Genomic DNA, 20,279 nt, shown 5'->3' with positions numbered 1-20,279 from the left:
TATTAGAACCCAAACTCAAGTGGATTATACATGTTTTGAAAATGATTGTTCTGGGTGACTTAGAAAGCTCCACAGTTCGATAATCACAAGTGCTCCAAGGATAGAGTTTTTTAGTAATTTGATTCTAAAATGGGTTAAATCCACCTATTCTTTACCAACACAAAATAATCTGCAGATGCTGGGGTCAAAGCAACACTCACAACACGCTGGAGGAACTCAGCAGGTCGGGCAGCATCCGTGGAAAAGATCGGGACTGAAGAGGGAAGGGGCAGAGGCCCTATAAAGAAGGTGGGGGGAAGGTGGGAAGGAGAAGGCTGGTAGATTCCAGGTGAAAAACCAGTAAGGGGAAAGATAAGGTGGTGGGGGAGGGGAGGCAGGGAGGGTTTAGGCAGGAAAGGTGAAGAAGGAATAGGGGAAAACACAATGGGTAGTAGAAGGAGGCGGAACCATGAGGGAGGTGATAGGCAGCTGGGGGAGGGGGCAGAGTGACATAGGGATAGAGGAAGGGAGGGGGAGGGGGAGGGGGAGGGAATTACCGGAAGTTGGAGAATTCTATGTTCATACCAAGGGGCTGGAGACTACCAAGACAGTATATGAGGTATTGCTCCTCCAACCTGAGTTTAGCCTCATCATGGCAGTAGAGGAGGCCAGGTATTGACATATCTGAATGGGAATGTGAAGCAGAGTTGAAGTGGGTGGCTACTGGGAGATCCTGTCTATTGTGGCGGATGGAGTGGAGGTGCTCGACAAAGCGGTCCCCCAATCTGCGTCGGGTTTCACTGACGTAGAGGAGGCCACACCGGGAGCACTGGATGCAATAGACGACCCCAACAGATTCACAAGTGAAGTGTTGCCTCACTTGGAAGGACTGTTTGGGGCCCTGAATGGTGGCAAGAGAGGAGGTGTAGGGACAGGTGTAGCACTTGCGCTTAAAGGGATACATGGATCTTTTCCACCGATGCTGCCCGACCTGCTGAGTTCCTCCAGCGTGTTGTGAGTATTCTTCACCAAGACTGGGCTCAAAGACCATGCCAGACATTTTTTTTGTACTTTCTGCCTGATGGAACAGGGGAGAAGAGAGGATATGCAGAGTGGGTAGCGTCTTTGATTTGGTTGGCTGCTTTACTGTTATAGTGGGAAGTATAGACAGAGTCCACAGAGGGGAGGCAGATTTTGCAATGTGCTGAGTTGTGTCCACAAAACTCATTGGAGCTTCTTGCGATCACATGCAGAGCAATTGCCATGCCAAGCTGTTATGTAGCCAGATAGGATCAGTTAAGGGGTTCAGGGACAGAGTGGGAGTTTTGATGAGTTTCATAACCATAAGTGAGAAGCATCGAATAGTGGATAGACCCAGATCTCCAGAATCTCCAGAATCAATAAGTCCATCTGATGGAAGATTCTGTCTGGACCCATCTGGTCCTTTCAGTCTGGACTTTCTTAATGATGTCTCCAAAAGAGCTACCTAATCTGGCGGGGAGGATAAAAGGGTTAAAAGTCACCAGAACCTGCTTCTTAGCAACTGAACCAAGGAACAACAAACACAACTATATTTATTCAACATCATTAACGTTCAAAATTTTCCAAACCATTCCACAGGAGAGTTATCAAATTAATTTTAACATTGACCACTTAGAAATATTTGGGCAGATGAATAAATTCTTTGCCAAGGAGGTAGGTTTTTAAGAAGTGCTTTGCAGGAGAAGAGGGAGAGATAGAGATGTGGAGGGATTCAAGGATTGAGCAAGTTGAGAGCTGAGGCCACTTCTGACAAAGGAGATCCATTAAATCTAAGGCTGAAGGAGAGGCTAGATTTGGCAGAGTATAAGGATTGCAAGGTAGAAGGAGATTTCAGAAGCAGGTTGGGGCGAGGCTGAAGAAAAATTGCAAAACAAAGGAGCAAATTTTAAAATCACCAGCTTGCTTTCCACCTTGGGAAGAAAAACATACACTCAGTGGCCACTTTGTTAGGTACTCCTGTACACCTTGTTAATACAAATATCGAATCAGCTAATCATATGGCAGTAACTCAATGCATAAAAACATGCAGACATGGTCAAGATGTTCAGTCGTTGTTCAGACCAAACATCAGAATGGGGAAGAAATCTGATCTAAGTTACTTTGATGGTGGAATGATTGCTGGTGCCAGATGGGGTGGTTTGAGTATCTCAGAAACTGCTAACCTCTAGGGATTTTCACATGCAATAGTCACTAGAGCAGCAGTTCCAAACCTTTTTTATGCCTTGGACCCCTACCATTAACTGAGGGAACCGTGGACCCTAGGTTGGGAACTCCTGCTCTAGAGTTTACAGAGAATGGTGCAAAAAACAACAAAAAAAAACATCCAAGTGAGCTGCAGTGCTGGGGGCAAAAATTGCATTGTTAGTGAGAGAGGTCAGAGGAGAATGGCTAGACTGGTTCAAGCTGACAGGAAGGCAACAGTAGCTCAAATAACCATGTGTTACAACTGTGGTGTGCAGAAGAGCATCTCTGAACACACAAAATGTCGAACCTTGAGGTGGATAGGCTATGGCAATAGAAGGCCACGAGCATACACACAGTGGCCACTTCACTTGGTACAGGAGGTAACTAATAATGTGGCCACTGATTGTGAATTGTAGAACTATAAACCTCAGGGTCTCGAGTAATACATTAGAGGGAGATTTAAATCAGCACAATAGGCTCCTTTTCTCCTCTTCCCTTAACATTTCACTGCAAGTTATTTAATCTGCACAGAAATGCATTTTCAAAGGCAATGAAAACGCTCAACCACAACTGGAACTTGTTGTGTATTCCCTTGGTCTGAATGATATGGGTCAAGTACGGAGGAAGGGATGGGCTCTGTGATCATGGTGAGGGTGGGTAATAAAGCTGTAGGAAACTGTGAAAAGATGCATGTTCTCACCTTGTGATGGTGCTTCGTATTAATTATTTTGTGATCGTTACTAAACCTGCCAGAAGTGGCAACTAGTCTGTCAACACTAATCTTTCCACAGGCTTTTCTCACGGTGTCTGTAATCATGTTAGCGCACTTGGCTGCAAGCATTAGGGAAATAAACATCTGTCTCTCATCCTGTAAAAGTAAAGTTTGCTTCCTCTGGAGAATGCAGGAGATTGAAAAAGTTTTTTTAAAATTTATTGGGATTGTTGGATATAAATGTTTTTTCCTCAGATTTCTACTTGAATTAGTCCTTGCCCTCATACAGCAAAGGCGAGACAACAATGAAGCTCAGGCTGGTGATGCCGTTGGCATTCAGGAATACCATTGCATTCGGATGTAGAAGGATTCTTCATTGCTGTTTCCATAACAATTTTGTTTTACCAGTTAAGATTGTTAGTCCCAGGCCAAACCTCTGAACTTGGAGGACTGATGGATCACTCTTAGTCTGGTCTCTACTCGTTCACCTGCTTGGCATGAGTGACCCTACCAAAAGACAAAGCATGAAGCCCTGATTGCAGCCAACATAGTTCTCTGGGACATTGAGGCACACAAGCCTCCATACTGTGACAATGCTGTGATCCTCTTGGAGGTCAGGCTGATAAAGGCCAAGTAATACCTCTGCCAAGCCCAGAGCATCTCAACAAGAGAAAATGCAAGTACTCCTTGAAAAGTCTACAAAAACTGGCGGACACAGCCTGTGCTACCACAGACAAAGCCCTCCCCACTATTGAGCACATTTAAAAGGAGCACTGCTGCAAGGAAGCAGCATCCATCATCAAGGACCCCCACCATCCAGCCATTGCTCACTTCTTACTGCTAGCATCAGGAAGGAGATATAGGAGCCTCAGGACTCACACCACCAGGTTCAGGCTCCTGAACCAGCTTGGAGAACTTCTCTCACCTCAACACTACTGATTCCACAAGGACTCAACAACTCATGTTTTCAATATTATTTATTTATTACTTGGCTTATTTTTGCTTTTGCACAATTTGTCTTCACTTGCACATTGATTGTCCATCCTTGAGTGTAGTTTATTAGTGATTCTGTTGTATTTCTTTATTTTACTGTGAATATGTGAAAGAAAATGAGTCTCAGGGTATTGTACAGTGACATAGACATACTTTGATAATAAATTTACTTGAAACTTTGAGACGAAAGCTTCCATGTAGATGTGATGAATAAATGAATCTGAATTTGAAGTCACATGATATGATCGTGAGAGCTGTTCAATACATTAGTAGTAGGCAGCTGTCATTCCCAGGGGACCATGGGTTTGGCCCTCTGGTGGACTGTGTCCTCCCCAGGGCGCAAGCCTGGGCGGGTAGATTTGAAGAACCGGCTGTGGCTCATGCAGCAGGTTCCCTCTCTCTACGTCACTGATGTAATCCAAGGGAAGGGCAAGCGCTGATACAGCTTGGCACCAGTGTTGTTGCAGAGGTTGTCGGAGTGAAGTTGTAAACAACATCAAACTGCCTTAGGGACCCCGGCTCCAGATTTCTTCCTCGGGCTTTACTCCTGAAGCCTTTCCCATGGGTGGGTATGGCCACAAGGCACTGGAGGTTTAAAATCAGAATTTTCCTTCTCCTTCAGTACATTAAAATGGTTTTATAGAAACAATTAATTGGGCAACAGTTCAGACCTCTCAGTCTTTACCTACAGATGCAATTTCAGAAGCAATTAAGAATTTGTCTCTCTTCCAGTAAGATATGGCAGTGATCTATGCACACAATTACTTGAACACCATATGAGATATGTTTGCCAGGCCTGTTCTAAAAAGACATTTTGGCTCTCTGATATAAAAGGAAAGTGGACAGTGCTTCATCAAAGTTCTTCTGTCATGGCAATATAATGCAAGAGGCAGGAAGGTTCTTATACCAGGACTGAATAAAATATTGTTTGGGTAGCAGTTAGAGCACTGTAGACATTTATAATCACCATCTTACAGGATTTCCCAATTGGGGTCCAGGGACCTCTTGCTTAATTTCATTGGTCCATGGCATAAAAAAGATTGGGAACTCCTGATGCAGAGGAACATGGAGGGAACCTAGAGTGCAAGTACATGGATCCCGTAGAAGTGATGTTGCAGGTGGACAGAGCAGTGAAGAAGGGTTTTGGTGTGTTGGCCTTCATCAGTCAGGTCAATGAGTGTAGAAGTTGGGATGTTATGTTGCAGTTGTACGAGATGTTGGTGAGGTCACATTTGGAATAGAGGGTCCGATGAAGGGTCTCGGCCCAGAACATCATTGCCATATGATGCTGCCTGACCTGCAAGTTCCTCCAGTGTTTTGTACGCGTTGCTTTGGAATGGTGTGTTCAGTTTTGGTTAAGCTGTGGAGGAAATTTACGAGGATGGTGCCAGGATCAAGGGACTGAGTTATGGAGAGAGGCTGAGCAGACTGAGACATTCTTCATTGGAGGGTAGGAAAAAGAAGAGTGTACTTATAAAGGTGAATAAAATCCTGAGGGCCATAGATAGGGTGAATATGGACAGTCTTTTTCCTAGGCTTTGGGAATTAGGAACTAGAAGGTATAGGTTTGAGGAGAGAGGGGAAAGATTTAATAGGGACCTACGACAAAAGGGTGGTCTTTATAGAAAATAAGATGCCAGTGGAAGTGGTTGAGGCAGGTACATTAACAACATTTAAAATGTGCATGGATAGGAGAGTTTTAGAGGAATACGGGCCAAATGTGGGCAAATGGGACTAGTTTAGCTGAGAATCTTGGTTGTCATTGACTAGATAGGCTGAAGGGCCCATTTCCTTGCTGTGTGACTCTATAGGAGAAAGTTTCAGATGGTGCAAAGAAGGTGCCTTCTGAGGACATTCTCAGAGCCACCAACAATACTCCATCTTGTTCACTATAGCATGAGTGCATCAGAATGAATTACACCCAGTGGCCACTCTATTAGGTACACCTGTACCCAGACCTGGGCCATACCCTCCAAATATCCGGACCTGCCTCTCGGTTTTTTTGCACTACCTTACTTTTCCTTTTCTATTTTCTATTTATGATTTATAATTTAAATTTTTAATATTTACTATCGATTTGTACTCCAGGGAGCACAAAGAGCAGAATCAAATATTGCTGTGATGATTGTACACTCCAGTATCAATTGTTTGGCGACAATAAAGTATAAAGTGCACCTCGTTAATGGAAATATCTAATCAGCAAACATGTGGCAGCAGCTCAATGCACAAAAGCATGCAGACGTGGTCAAGAAGTTCAATTGTTGTTTGGACAAAACATTAGAATGAAGGAGAAATGTGATCTAAGTGATATTGGCTGTGGAATTATTGTTGGTGCTGGATGGGGTGGTTTGAGTATCTCAGAAACTGGAGATCTCCTGGGATTTTCACGCACAAAATCTAGAGTTTCCAGAGAATGGTGCGAGAAACAAAAAACATCCAGTCAGCGGCAAGTCTGTGGATGAAAACTCCTTGTTAATGAGAGAGGTTAGAGGAGAATGGCCAGACTGGCTCAGGGTGACAGTAACTCAAATAGCCACGAGTTACAAAGGTGGTGTGGAGAAGAGCATTTCTGAATGCACAACTGTAGGTTTCACCTGTAGTAGTCCTAAATGGGAAGAATTGGACTATTTCCTTCGGGACTGCACATAAAGAGTCGCTACTGCGGCGCCACCTTACAAGCTTTCAGAAACGTTTCAGCTAGTCATCCCAGGAGAAGATCCCGCTTGCTCTCACACCACCTAACCTTGTGTACGCCTCTGTGAGTTGGGTCTGCCTGGAAACTTTCCTCACAAAGGGCATTATTTAATCACAGAAGTTTACGAGAGCCTTTGAGAGATTATTTCTTTCAGTCATTCATTATGTGCTGTGTTGTATGACATGGGCAATCATGGTCTTTCTGTGATCATGGGTTTTCTTGGTAAATTGGTTTCCCATTACCTTCTTCTGGGCAGTGTCTTTACAGGATGCGTGAACCCAGCCATTATCAATACTCTTCAGAGACTGTATACCTGGCATCAGTGGTCACATAATCAGGACTTGTGATATACACCAGCTGCTCATACAACCATCCACCTCCTGTTCTCTTGGCTTCACGTCACTCTGATCGGGAGTGGGGTTGGGGTGTTGCTAAGCAGATGCTACACCTTGCCCAAGGGTGACCTTCAGTCTAGCAGAGGGAAGGAGTACCTTACATCTCTTTTGGTAGAGACATATCTCCACTCTGCCACCCAAAAGGCACCTAGCTTATTTTAAATTATCAGCAGATTTATGACTGGTGGTGTTGCTGAGCGCAGTTCCTTGCTGAAGAGTAATTAGATCCGCAAAGTTCAAAGAAAATAAAATGCTTTCATGAACTATAATTCATATCTGTTACATTTAAAATTAATGCTTGTATACTGAAGATTATACTCTTTACATAAAAAAATACATCCTTCTATTATTTAGCAGAAGAGAAGGAGTGCCTTACACCTCCTTTAGTTGAGATACAGCCGTTTCTCCTCCCCACCACCCAAGACGATTTCATACTCAAGTGCATTGATGTTGTAAAATTCACAGAACACAGAATGTAGTGTTCAATTACAGAGAAAGTGCAGTGCAGACAAGTAAAATGCAAGGTGCACAATGAGGTAGATTGGAAGATCAAGATTTCATCTTTTTTGCGATTGAGTGGCACATTCAAGAGTCTGATAAATTGCAGGATAGACACTCTCCTTCAGCATGGTGGTACATGCTTTCAATCTGATGTATTTTCTGCCTGACCTTTATGCCAACATAACCTAATTCCTCTGCCCACAGAAGGTTCATATCCCTCCTTCGTTGCCTGTCCATGTGCCTCTTAATCGATGCAATTGAATGGTGCTAAATTTGTCTTCCTCAACATTGGGAAACTGGGTCCAAATCCATGCTATGTCACTTTTCCAAGTGATGTGAGTTAAATCACATGTAACTGGACTCTTTAATGTAAAGAGCATGTTAACTGTTTTCATGTGTTCATAAACTGTCAGAGGAACGTAGGAACTTGCTCTGCAAAGCCCACAGTTTCAGGATTTGACCTTGGGATATGCCCTCTTCTTAAGTTTTGCCATGAGAGCACCAGAGATTTTGTTTGATGCTGACTTCAGGTGCTGTCTCTGAGGAATCTATTCATGATCTCTGTGATTGTGTGGGCTTCTTACAGGCACTCCATCTCATTTTATTTATTGATTTTATTGAGATTCTGCGCAGAGTAGGCCCTTATGGTCCTTTGAGCCATGCCGCCCAGCAGCCCCTAGCTTAATCACAGGCCAGTTTACAATGACCAATTAACCTACCAACCAGTACATCTTCGGACTGTGGGAGGGAACCCATGCGGTCACAGGGAGAATGTACAAACTCCTTTGAGGCAGTGGCGGGAATTGAACCCTGGTCACTGGTACTGTAAAGTGTTGTGCTAACCACTATGCTGCTATTTTCCTCCTACATCCCAAATATGTGCAGGTTGCTAGGTTACTGCACCTCTATAAATGGGACCTGGTATGTAGGTGGTTTCAAAGATCAAAGTTCAAAGCGCATATATATCACCATATACAGTAGTTGGCGCGTAGCCAAGTGGTTAAGGTGTTCGTCTAGTGATCTGAAGTTTGCTAGTTCGAACCTTGGCTGAGGTAGCGTGTGTGTCCTTGAGCAAGGCACTTAACCACACATTGCTCTGCGACAACACCGGTGCCAAGCTGTATGTGTCCTAATAACCTTCCCTTGGACAATATCGGTGGCATGGGGAGGGGAGACTTGCAGCACGGGCAACTGCTGGTCTTCCATACAACCTTGCCCAGGCCTGCGCCCTGGAAACCTTCCAAGGCGCAAATCTATGGTCTCATGAGACTAACGGATGCCTATGTATAAATATGGTACTACTCTGAGATTCATTTTCATGCAGGCATTCACAGTAAAACAGAGAAATATAACAGAATCAATGAAAAGCTACACACATAGACTGAAAATCAACTGATGTGCAAAAGAAGACAAAATGCACAAATAAAAGAAACTTAAAAAATGGAAACTGAATAAAACTGAAAACATAGGTTATAGTGTTCTTGAAAGTGAGATTGTAGAATCCATTCAGGATTGGGTTGAGTAAAGTTACTTATGTGGGTTCAGGAGCCTGATGTTTACCTAATGTACATTTCTTTAGATATTTACAAATTAGGAATTTTTTACATAGTTTGCTACCAAATTACCCTTCTGTGTATCCACTTAATATGACAGATGCTCTTTTTCAGCTTAAACCACTTCAGGAAGGGTTGATAGCTATACTTTATAAACAGATATTGAATTTACGAATGATATCTAATGATAAAATTAAATGTGCTTGGGAATTGGGAGTTCAAGAGTCATTTTCAGATAATCAATGGAGTAAAATTCTTCATTTGGTTAATAACTCATCTATTTGTGCTCATCATTCCTTGATACAGTTCAAGGTGGTGCATCGGGCCCATATGTCAAATGATAAACTAGCACATATTTTTTCCAATATCAATCCTATTTGTGACAGTTGTAATAGTGAGGTGGCACTTTAACTCAGATGTTTTGGTCTTGTATAAAGCTAGACAATTTTTGGACAGATGTTTTTAAAACATTATCAAAAGTCCTGGATCTGGACCTACAACCTAATTTACTTGTGGCAGTATTTGATTACCCCATCAAAACTAGGAAATATTCCTATTTCTGCTCAACATATGATAACCTTTTCAACTTTATTGGCTAGGAGAGCCATTTTACTGAAGCGGAAGGATTCTAATCCACCTACTGTCTTTTATTGGCTTTCCTCCATTATGTCCTGTTTAAGTATAGAAAATAAGAAGTCGGACATTTGATACATCCTTTAAATTTGAGCAAATCTGGTGACCTTTTATTCAATATTTTCATTTAATTTGATTTATTACTCTTCCAATTTATTTTTCGAAGTTTTAGATTTGATCAGAAAGTCTTTCTTTTTTTTTGGTCGTATCCTCAGAATGGACTGCCCAGTCCTTTTGTATAGTGTAGTGGAGGTTTCTTTTTCTTCATTTAAAATTCAAAGTTTTTTCTTTCCTCTTCATGAACTGATAAGGAGAGAATTGCTCTTTTCTTTTTTATTATATCTTATATAATAGCTTAACACTATGTATGATTTTGATAATGTCTATTTCAATCTCTGTTCGTGTTGTTATTGATATATATATATTTGAGATAATTCTCCTCGTTTGTATTTATGTTCCTTTTAAATCAATAAAAAGATTAATAAAGAAAGAAGGAGGAGCCTGATGGTTGAAAGGTCATTAACTTTTCCTGAACCAGCTGGTGTTGCTACCATTCAAACGTCATGGTGGTAGAATACAGAGAGAGTTGATTAGATTATGGGGAAGGAAAAAAAATGGGATTGGTGTAGTTTTGATGTAAATAGATGGTTAATCACTGGTATCAACTCAGCGGCACAGGGGCTTGTTCCTATGTTGTATCTCTCTCTTGGTTCTATGACTCCACTCCTATAAGCAGACCGTACAATTCCTGTGGCACTGAGGTACATAGCAAGCTGTGGTACTCTAAGCCTTTTGACCAAAAGGCAGATTCAGAATCATTTGTCAAAATTGAACTGGATGAATCCCCAGAGGGAGCATGGAGGTGATTGATTGGCAAAACTCTGCCAAAGACCCAGCATGAGAAAAGTGGGCTGAATATCCTCCTCAGTCACAGGCACAAACTCGCTGGAGGAACAGGGTTAGGATGTCTCTATGGAAAAGAGTGAACAGTGGACATTTTGGACCAAGACCCTCCTTCAGGGCAGAGTAGGAAGAGGGAAGATGACAGAATAAAAAGGTGGGGGAAGTGGAAGGAGGCTAGCTAGAAGATGATAGGTGAAGCCAAGTGGGTGGGAAAGGCTGAAGAAAGAATCTGATGGGAGCGAAGCGTAGACAATAGGAGAAAGGGAAGGAGTGGGGGTCCCGGGGGAGGTAATAGGTAGGAGAGAAGTGAAAGTGAATACCCTCCTTCAGTTCTCTATCATTCTATAAACCTCCCCCTGCGGATACAATAGGGTCTTTGCAGATCCAATAGGGTCTCTGCGGATACAATAGGATCTTTTAAGAGCTTCTTAGATAGATAACGGAGCTTTGAAAAATAGAGGGTTACGCGCTAAGGAAATTCAAGGCAGTTTCTAGAGTAGGTTACATGGTCGGCACAATACTGTGGGCCAAAGGGCCTGTAATGTGCTGTAGATTTCTATGTTCTATGTTCCATTCCTTTTTTGTTTAATTGGGGGAAATCAGCTTAAAAGCAGAGATTTTCTGACTGTAATTGTTATGTTTTTGTTGCAGTGAGCCTCTTACTGAAGAGAAATATAAGTCCAGATTTGTGCAATGAAGATGGACTCACAGCATTACATCAGGTAAGGGGGAATCTTCCCATTCACTGTGTATTTCTTGTGGCCAGCTGTGACAACAGTGACCCCTTTGGATGCAGCCTCCAACAGGAATACTGAAATGATACTAGACATTAGGGTCTTAAGTTACATGAATAAGAATAACCATATAACCATATAACAATTACAGCATGGAAACAGGCCATCTCGACTCTTCTAGTCCGTGCCGGACTCTTACTCTCACCTAGTCCCACCGACCTGCACTCAGCCCATAACCCTCCATTCCTTTCCTGTCCATATATCCATCCAATTTAACTTTAAATGACAACACCAAACCTGCCTCAACCACTTCTGCTGGAAGCTTGTTCCACACAGCTACGAATCTCTGAGTAAAGAAGTTCTCCCTCATGTTACCCCTAAACTTTTGCCCTTTAACTCTCAACTCATGTCCTCTTGTTTGAATCTTCCTCCTTCTCAACGGAAAAAGCCTATCCATGTCAACTCTATCAATCCTCCTCATAATTTTAAACACCTCTATCAAGTCCCCCCTCAACCCTCTACACTCCAAAGAATAAAGGCCCAACTTGTTCAACCTTTCTCTGTAACTTAGGAGATGAAACCCAGGCAACGTTTTAGTAAACCTCCTCTGTACTCTCTCAATTTTATTGACATCTTTCCTATAAGTTGTAAGTTGTACCTATATAATAATAATAAGTTTTACCTATATAATAAGTTATCAAGTTATATAATAACTGGGGCGGCATGGTATCATAGTGGTTAGCACGACATTTTACAGTACCAGTAACCCAGGTTCAATTCCCGCTACTGCCTGCCTTTTTGTTGGCTTTGTGGAACAATCTATGTTCCATGCATATTCTGGTATCTGTCCCCCACTTTTCCTTCGCTACATCGACGACTGCATTGGTGCTGCTTCCTGCACGCATGCTGAGCTTGTTGACTTTATTGACTTTGCCTCCAACTTTCACCCTGCCCTCAAGTTTACCTGGTCTATTTCCGACACCTCCCTCCCCTTTCTAGATCTTTCTGTCTCTGTCTCTGGAGATAGCTTATCCACTGATGTCTACTATAAGCCTACTGACTCTCACAGCTATCTGGACTATTCCTCTTCTCACCCGTCGCTTGCAAAAATGCCATCCCCTTCTTGCAATTCCTCCGTCTCCGCCGCATCTGCTCTCAGGATGAGGCTTTTCATTCCAGGACGAGGGAGATGTCCTCCTTTTTTAAAGAAAGGGGCTTCCCTTCCTCCGCTATCAACTCTGCTCTCAAACGCATCTCCCCCGTTTCACGTACATCTGCTCTCACTCCATCCTCCAGCTACCCCACTAGGAATACGGTTCCCCGGTCCTCACCTACCACCCCGCCAGCCTCCGGGTCCAACATATTATTCTCGGTAACTTCTGCCACCTCCAACAGGATCCCACCACTAAGCACATCTTTCCCTCCACCTCCCTGCTTTCTGCAGGGATCGCTCCCTACGCGACTCCCTTGTCCATTCGTCTCCCCCATCCCTCCCCACTGATCTCCCTCCTGGCACTTATCCTTGTAAGCGGAACAAGTGCTACACATGCCCTTACACTTCCTCCCTCACCACCATTCAGGGCCCCAGACAGTCCTTCCTGGTGAGGCGACACTTCACCTGTGAGTCGGCTGGGGTGATATACTGCGTCCGGTCCTCCCGATGTGGCCTTTTATATATTGGCGAGACCCGACGCAGACTGGGAGACCGCCTTGCTGAACACCTACGCTCTGTCTGCCAGAGAAAGCAGGATCTCCCAGTGGCCACACATTTTAATTCCACATCCCATACTCATTCTGACATATCTATCCACGGCCTCCTCTACTGTAAAGATGAAGCCGCACTCAGGTTGGAGGAACAACACTTTATATTCTGTCTGGGTAGCCTCCAACCTGATGGTATGAGCACTAACTTCCGCTAATGCCCACCTCCCCCTTGTACCCCATCCGTTATTTATTTTTATACACACATTCTTTCTCTCACTCTCCTTTTTCTCTCTCTGTTCCTCTGACTATATCCCTTGCCCAGCCTCTGGGTCCCCCCCCCCCCTTGTCTTTCTCCCCGGACCTCCTGTCCCATGATCCTCTCATATCCCCTTTGCCAATCACCTGTCCAGCTCTTGGCTCCATCCCTCCCCCTCCTGTCTTCTCCTATCATTTTGAATCTCCCCCTCCCCCTTCCACTTTCAAATCTCTGCCCGCATAGCGACCTCCCCCTCTCCATGTATCTGATGGCTCCAAAGGAACGGCAGAGACTGATAGTTTGGCACCAGCAGCATTGCAGGAGTTGTCAGTCAGCATTGACCTCGATATAGGGCTGCCTCAGGGAGTCCAGCTCTGGATTTTTCTCTTGGGGTTTACTCCTGAAACTTACCCCACGAGTGGATTTAGCAGCAAGGCAGCAGAGGTTTGAGATCAGAGATTTCCTAGATGAGCTGCCGATCACAGCTAACGAGCCCCATCTGCCGAATCGACTGGTTTTAATGCGCCAGTAACCCGCCTTTGCCCTTTCTTCTCCTGTCAGTAGAAACGGTTCCACCCGGCTTAGTAGCTAAGCCACACGTGAAGGCTATGAGCTGGACTTGGTTGTCAGAGGCTATCTGAGACACAGACCAGTGGGAATACTTAAGAAGTAGTGAGAGCTTATTCCAATTACCATCCCCAGCTAGAACAAACTTAAGGAGCAGGTAAAAATTCTACCTGAGCTGTAAATGTTTAGTATTTAGTTGATGTGTCAATGAACAGTTGCTGTCAGGATGGGTTTCCTTTGATTGAATTGTCCTGTAGCTGGGGCATAATGCCACTAGACAGATACATTGTGCTCACCAAACCCTGTGTGAGTTATAAGCTACCAGTTTAGTGATCACGTGGGCATGGTATTTATTTATTTATTAATACATAGAGCAGAATAGGCCCTTTTGGGCCTTTGAACCGTGCCCATTAGCAATCCCCCGATTTAACCCCAGCCTAATCATGGGACAATGTACAATGACTAGGTCTTTGGACTGTGGGAGGAAACTGGAGCACCTGGAGGAAACCCATGAGGTCATGGGAAGTACTAACAAACCCATACAGGCAGTAGTGGGAATTGAACCCGGGTGGCCTATACTGTAAAGCGTTGTGCTAACCACAGTGCTATCGTGCCGCCTGTTGATGCTGGACTTCTAAGGAACTAGATTTTGCTCGAAGCTACATAGCCAATTTACAACTGTAAATCTCCCAGCTCAGAGTAGTCTCATTCATAATTGTTCAGAATGAACAACAACAAGACTGCACAAAAAGGACAGGTTAAACCTGAACCCAAAGGGGTCCAATATCCTAGCAGGCAGGTTTAATAGAGCTGTTAGGGAGGGTTTAAACTAATTTGGCAGGGGGATGGGAACCAGAGTGATAGGGTTGAGGAAGAGGAAAACAGAAATAAATCAAAGATAGTGTGCCACAGAGATGATAGAAAGGACAGACAGGAGATGAGGCATAATCACAGGTAGGGGGATGAGTTGCAGGGCAATAGAGGCATGGTGCAGTTAAAACAGAAAATAATAAATACTGGACTGAAGGCGTTATATCTGAATGCATGCAGCATAAGAAATAAAACGGACAATCTTGAAATTCAGCTACAGATTGGCAAGTATGACATTGTGGCCATCTCTGAAACTTGGCTAAAGGATAGCTGCCATTGGGGAGCTGAATGTCCAAGGATATATAGTGTATTGGAAAGATCGGTTAGTAGGCAGAGAGGGTGGTGTGGCCCCGTGTATAAGAAATAATATTAAATAATTAGAAAGGGATGACATAGGATCAGGAGGTGTAGAGTCTCTATGGGTTGAGTTAAGAAATGGCAAGGGTAAAAATACCTTAATGGCAATTGTATACAGGCTTCCAAACAGCAGCCAGGATTGCAAATTACACATTACACCAGGAGATAGAAAAGGCATGTCAGAAGGGCAATGTCATGATAATCATTGGAGATTTTAACATGAAAGTGGACTGGGAAAACCAGGTCAATACTGGACCGTAAGAGAGAGAATTTATAGAATGTTTAAGGGATGTCTTTTTAGAACAGCTTGTTGTTGAGCCCATTAGGAGATCAGCTGTGCTGGATTGGGTGTTGTGCAATGATCCGGAGGTGATAAGAGAGCTTAAGGTTAAGGAACCCTTAGGGAACAGTGCTCACAATATGATCAAGTTCACTTTGAAATTTGAAAAGGAGAAACTAAATTCCAATGTGTCAGTATTTCAGTGGAATAAAGGAAATTACAATGGCATGACAGGGGAACTGGCCAAGGTTGATTAGAAAGAGACACTAGCAGGAAGGACAGCAGAGCAGCAATGGCTGGAGTTTCTGTGAAAAATGAAGGAAGTGCAAGACAGATATATTCCAAATAAGAAGAAATTTTCAAAGGGAAGAAGGACACTGCCGTGGCTGACAAGTGAAGTCAGAGCTAAAGTAAAAACAAAAGAGAGGGCATACAAGCAAGCCAGAGCTAGTGGGAAGATAGAGGATTAAGAAGCTTTTAAAAACTTACAGAAGGAAACTAAGAAGGTCATTAGGAAGGAGAGATGAATTATGAAAGGAAGCTGGTGACTAATATCAAAGAAGATACTAAAAGTTTTTTTTAGGTATATAAAGGGTAAAAGCGTTGAGGGAGGTAGATATGGGACCAATAGAAAATGACACTGGAGATATTGTAATGAGAGACACAGAGATAGCAGAGGAACTGAATGCATATTTTGCATCAGTCTTCACAATGGAAGACATCTGCAGTATACTGGACACTCAGGAGTGTCAGGGAAGTGAAGCATGTGCAGTGAAAATAATTACTAAGAAGGTGCTCAGGAAGCTTAATGGTCTGAGGGTGGATAAATCTCCTGGACCTGATGGAATGCACCCTTGGGTTCTGAAGGAAGTAGCTGGAGAGATTGTGGAGGCATTAACAATGATCTTACAAGAATCGATAGATTCTGGCGTTGTACCAGATGACTGGAAAATTGCAAATGTTACTCCGCTATTTAACGAGGGTGGGAGGCAGCAGAAAGGAAACTATAGACCTGTTAGCCTGACATCAATAGTTGGGAAGTTGTTGGAATCGATTGTTAGGGATGAGTTTACGGAATACTGGAGGCACGTGACAAGATAGGCCAAAACCAGTGTGGTTTCCTAAAAGGAAAATCCTGCCTGACAAGCCTACTGCAATTTTATGAGGAAATTACAAGCAGGGTAGCCAAAAGAGATGCAGTAGATGTGGTGTACTTGGATTTTCAGAAGGCCTTTGACAAGATGCCGCACATGAGGCTGCTTAGCAAGATAAGAGCCCATGGAATTACAGAGGAGTTACTAGTATGGGTGGAGCATTGGCTGATCGGCAGAAAACAGAGAGTGGGGATAAAGGGATCCTACTCTGGCTGGTAGCCCCTTACCAATGGAGTTCTACAGGGATCAGTATTGGGACCGCTGCTTTTTACGATGTATGTCAATGATTTGGACTATGGGATTAATGGATTTGTGGCTAAATTTGCAGACGATACAAAGATGGGTGGAGGAGCGGGTAGTGTTGAGGAAACAGACAGCCTGCAGAGAGACTTAAATAGTTTAGGGGAATGGGCAAAGAAGTGGCAAATGAAATACAATGTTGGAAAGTGTATGGTCATGCACTTCGGTGGAAGAAATAAACGGGCAGACTATTATTTAGATGGAGAGAGAATTCAAAATGCAGAGATGTAAAGGGACTTGGGAGTCCTTGTGCAGGATACCCTCAAGGTTAACTTCCAGGTTGAGTTGGTGGTGAAGGCGAATGCAATGCTGGCATTCATTTCTAGAGGTGTAGAATACTGTATAAGAGCAGGGACACGATGCTTCCCATGGTAGGGGAGTCTGGGACAAGAAGGCACGACATCCTTCAGCCCTGAAGTCCATTTAGAACAGAAATGCGGAGAAATTACTTTAGTCAGAGGGTGGTAAACCTGTGGAATTTGTTGCCATGAGCAGATAAATATGTAGTTTGATTAAACATTCTTGTTGGCTTAAATAATTCATTCTGGGTTATATGTAAAAATATATGAAATACATATGTCATCACACTACCATGTGATATATGTGTGCCTCACTTAAAGTAATCCTGAAGTCAGACCCTCATTTCAACTTTCACGTCTTCCTTTGAAATAGTTTAATGCTCTGAAATTACAAAATATAACAATCAGGAGCACATTCCTACAAAAAGCATTTCAAAGCAGCACAAAGTTGTTGCTTAGTTTGCAGTACAACATCTTAGGGCTCTGGAAGTGAACACTCCTTCAGTATTTATTGACTTAAGGGACGTGTTGTACTTTGGTGCATGATTAACCCCTATATTAGTCAATCAATGTGATAGATTTTGTTAATGGCAGTAAACCTTTTGGGCATATTCAACTTTGAACTGATTCCACAACCCAAGGATTCACTGTCAAGGACTCTACAACTCATACACTCAGTATTTATAAGATCATAAGATACAGAAGCAGCATGAAGCCATTTGGCCCATTGAGTCTGCTCTGCCATTTCATCATGGCTGATCCAATTTTCCCCCTCAGCCCAAACCTCCTGCCTTCTCTCCATATCCCTCCATGCCCTGACTAGCCAAAAACCTTTCCACCTCCGCCTTAAGAATACCCAATGACTTGGTCTCCACAGCCACTTGTGGCAACAAATTCCACAGATTCACCATCCTCTGGCTAGAGAAATTCCTCCTCATCTCCATTCTAAATGGACATCACTCTATTCTGAGTCTGGGTCCTCCGGTCTTAGACTTCCCCACCGTAGGTTAGGGTTCAATTTATGTATGTATTAATTAATTTATCTATCAATCTTTGGAATATAGAAGATTGAGGGAGACCCTATAAGGGTATATAAATGTAGCAGTGAAGTTAGTGTAACAATATTACAGAGCCAGCAACCTGGATTCAACTCTGCTGCTGTCTGAAAGGAATTTGTGAGTTCTCCCTGTGACTGCGTGGGTTTCCTCTGGTTTTCTCCTACATTCCAAAGGAGGTTAGTTGGTCACATGGGTGTAATTGAGCTAGAAGGGCCTATTACCATGCTGTATCTCTAAATTAAAATAAGCGATAGCACATCATCCGTTTCCCAGGGAACGTAAAACTCAAGGGCATAGGTTTAAACTGAGAGGTGAGAGACCTAAATGGGACCATGAGGGGCAACCTTTTCATACAGAGGGCGGTGATGCATGTATGGATGAGCAGCCAGATGAAGTGGTTGAGGCAGTTACAATGGCAATTTTAAAAGACATTTCGATACGCATATGGAAAGGAGGGGGTTAGAGGAGGGTTTCCCAACCTGGGATCCACAGATTAATGTTAGGGGTCTGCTGCTTTAGAGGGATAGGGACTAAATGCGGGAAATTAGGATTAACTTGGTGGGCACCTTGGTTGGGCCAAAGGGCCAAATTCCATGCTATATTACTCTATGACTTTATGACTTTATTTGGTAGATACAGCCCAGTTCATCACAGAAAAATCCCAGGCCCCCCCTCCCACCCAGTGAGCACACCTATGAGGAGAGGCACCACATTTATCATCAAGGACCACCATCATCCAGTTCACGGAGGGAAACATACAGCTGACATTCTGGGTCGAGACCATGCTCTCTTCCCACTGCTGCCATCAGGGTGGAGGTACAGAGCCTTAGGTCCCACAACACCAGGTTCAGGAACTGTTGTTACACTTCCACCATCAGGCTCCTGAACCAGTGTGGATAACTTCACTCACCTCAACACTGAACTGATTCCACAACCAATGGATTCATTTCCAAGGCGCCTCCAACTCACGTCCTCTATTTATATATATAATTTATTACTCTATTTGCAGTTTGTCTTCTTTCGTACGTTGTTTGCTTGTTAATTTTTATGTGTACTTTTAATTGATTCTATTGTATTTCTTTGTTCTATTGTGAATGCCCGCAAAGAAATGAATCTCAGTTGACATTAATCTATGTTGACATTTACATACTTTGATAATAAGTTAACTTTGGACTTTGACTCTTTGAGTTGCTAGTGGTTGTCGTGTGCTGCAATGTGATTAGTCAGTGGATGATTTGGGATTAGGTGTTTACACTGGGAGAATTGAGTGAGTTTGGGAGGGAGCAGGCAAGTGTAGAGTCATCTATTTCCTCTTATGGATTTGTTGAAGTACAAAAACTTCAGTAAAGACAATACTAATTATTTTGCAACTCTGCTCAGAAAAGAGTTTATATTTCCTTGGCCATTTTACTGGGATCAATGGGCTAACAGAGGTGTGACTCAGGCCCTTGTCTCCCAACACACTGTGACACAGAGCCCTGAAGTTTAAGCCTGGACACCCTTCAGCTTCTGTACTGAATTATGGGATCAGGCTGGAGAGAAGGAAAATTACTCGAAATCCAGGAAGTGTTCAAAGTTTATCAAAGTAGCAGCAATGAGGGAAATACTTCATTTTAGATTAGATTATGTAGCCCCCCCCCCCCCCCCCCCGGTAAGCCTCAGGCTCGCTCAGCTCGCTTTCGTCTAGGAGAGCAGCCTTCGGCCCCACCAAACTGGGTAATCAAGTGTGTGTGGATGCTGTGTGATGTATCCCACCCCGCCAACTAACAGACAATACACCATATATGAGTAAATGATTACAATTTATAGATGTTACTGGAACTATGTAATTAATAGAGATAAAATATAAAAGGAAAGTAAAAGGTGCCACACTTATCAAAGTTCAACCTCTTCGTGCACAAACAGTTGGAGCTCTAGTAACGATCCTCTTTTCACCATTTGATCCCCTCCAACCACCTCTTCCCACCGCTTGGGACCAACCATGGTGGTCGATCGTACACTCCACACGAGTCTATCTTTGTCTCCTCTCCTCGCCAAGGACCCTGGGCCTTGGACTCCAGCTCGGGGTCCGTCCCGTCGGCCAGCTCACAGCATCTCACCCACTCTCTCT

General features: G+C 43.4%; 1 protein-coding gene across 4 annotated transcripts in view; it reads left to right on the top strand.

The window, feature by feature from the left end:
- LOC140187611 (protein phosphatase 1 regulatory inhibitor subunit 16B-like) overlaps positions 1–20,279 on the top strand; it is a 206,997-nt gene that overhangs the window by 94,091 nt on the left and 92,627 nt on the right. For all 4 annotated transcript variants that reach the window (XM_072243113.1, XM_072243131.1, XM_072243141.1 and 1 more), the window contains exon 3: positions 11,242–11,312. In XM_072243113.1, coding sequence (XP_072099214.1) covers positions 11,242–11,312 — 71 coding nt within the window. The remainder of the gene's footprint in view (positions 1–11,241; positions 11,313–20,279) is intronic.

Source organism: Mobula birostris, chromosome 2, assembly GCF_030028105.1.
Source record: "Mobula birostris isolate sMobBir1 chromosome 2, sMobBir1.hap1, whole genome shotgun sequence".
In the NCBI taxonomy this organism is placed as follows: domain Eukaryota; kingdom Metazoa; phylum Chordata; class Chondrichthyes; order Myliobatiformes; family Myliobatidae; genus Mobula; species Mobula birostris.
This window is presented reverse-complemented; position numbering and strand designations above follow the sequence as displayed.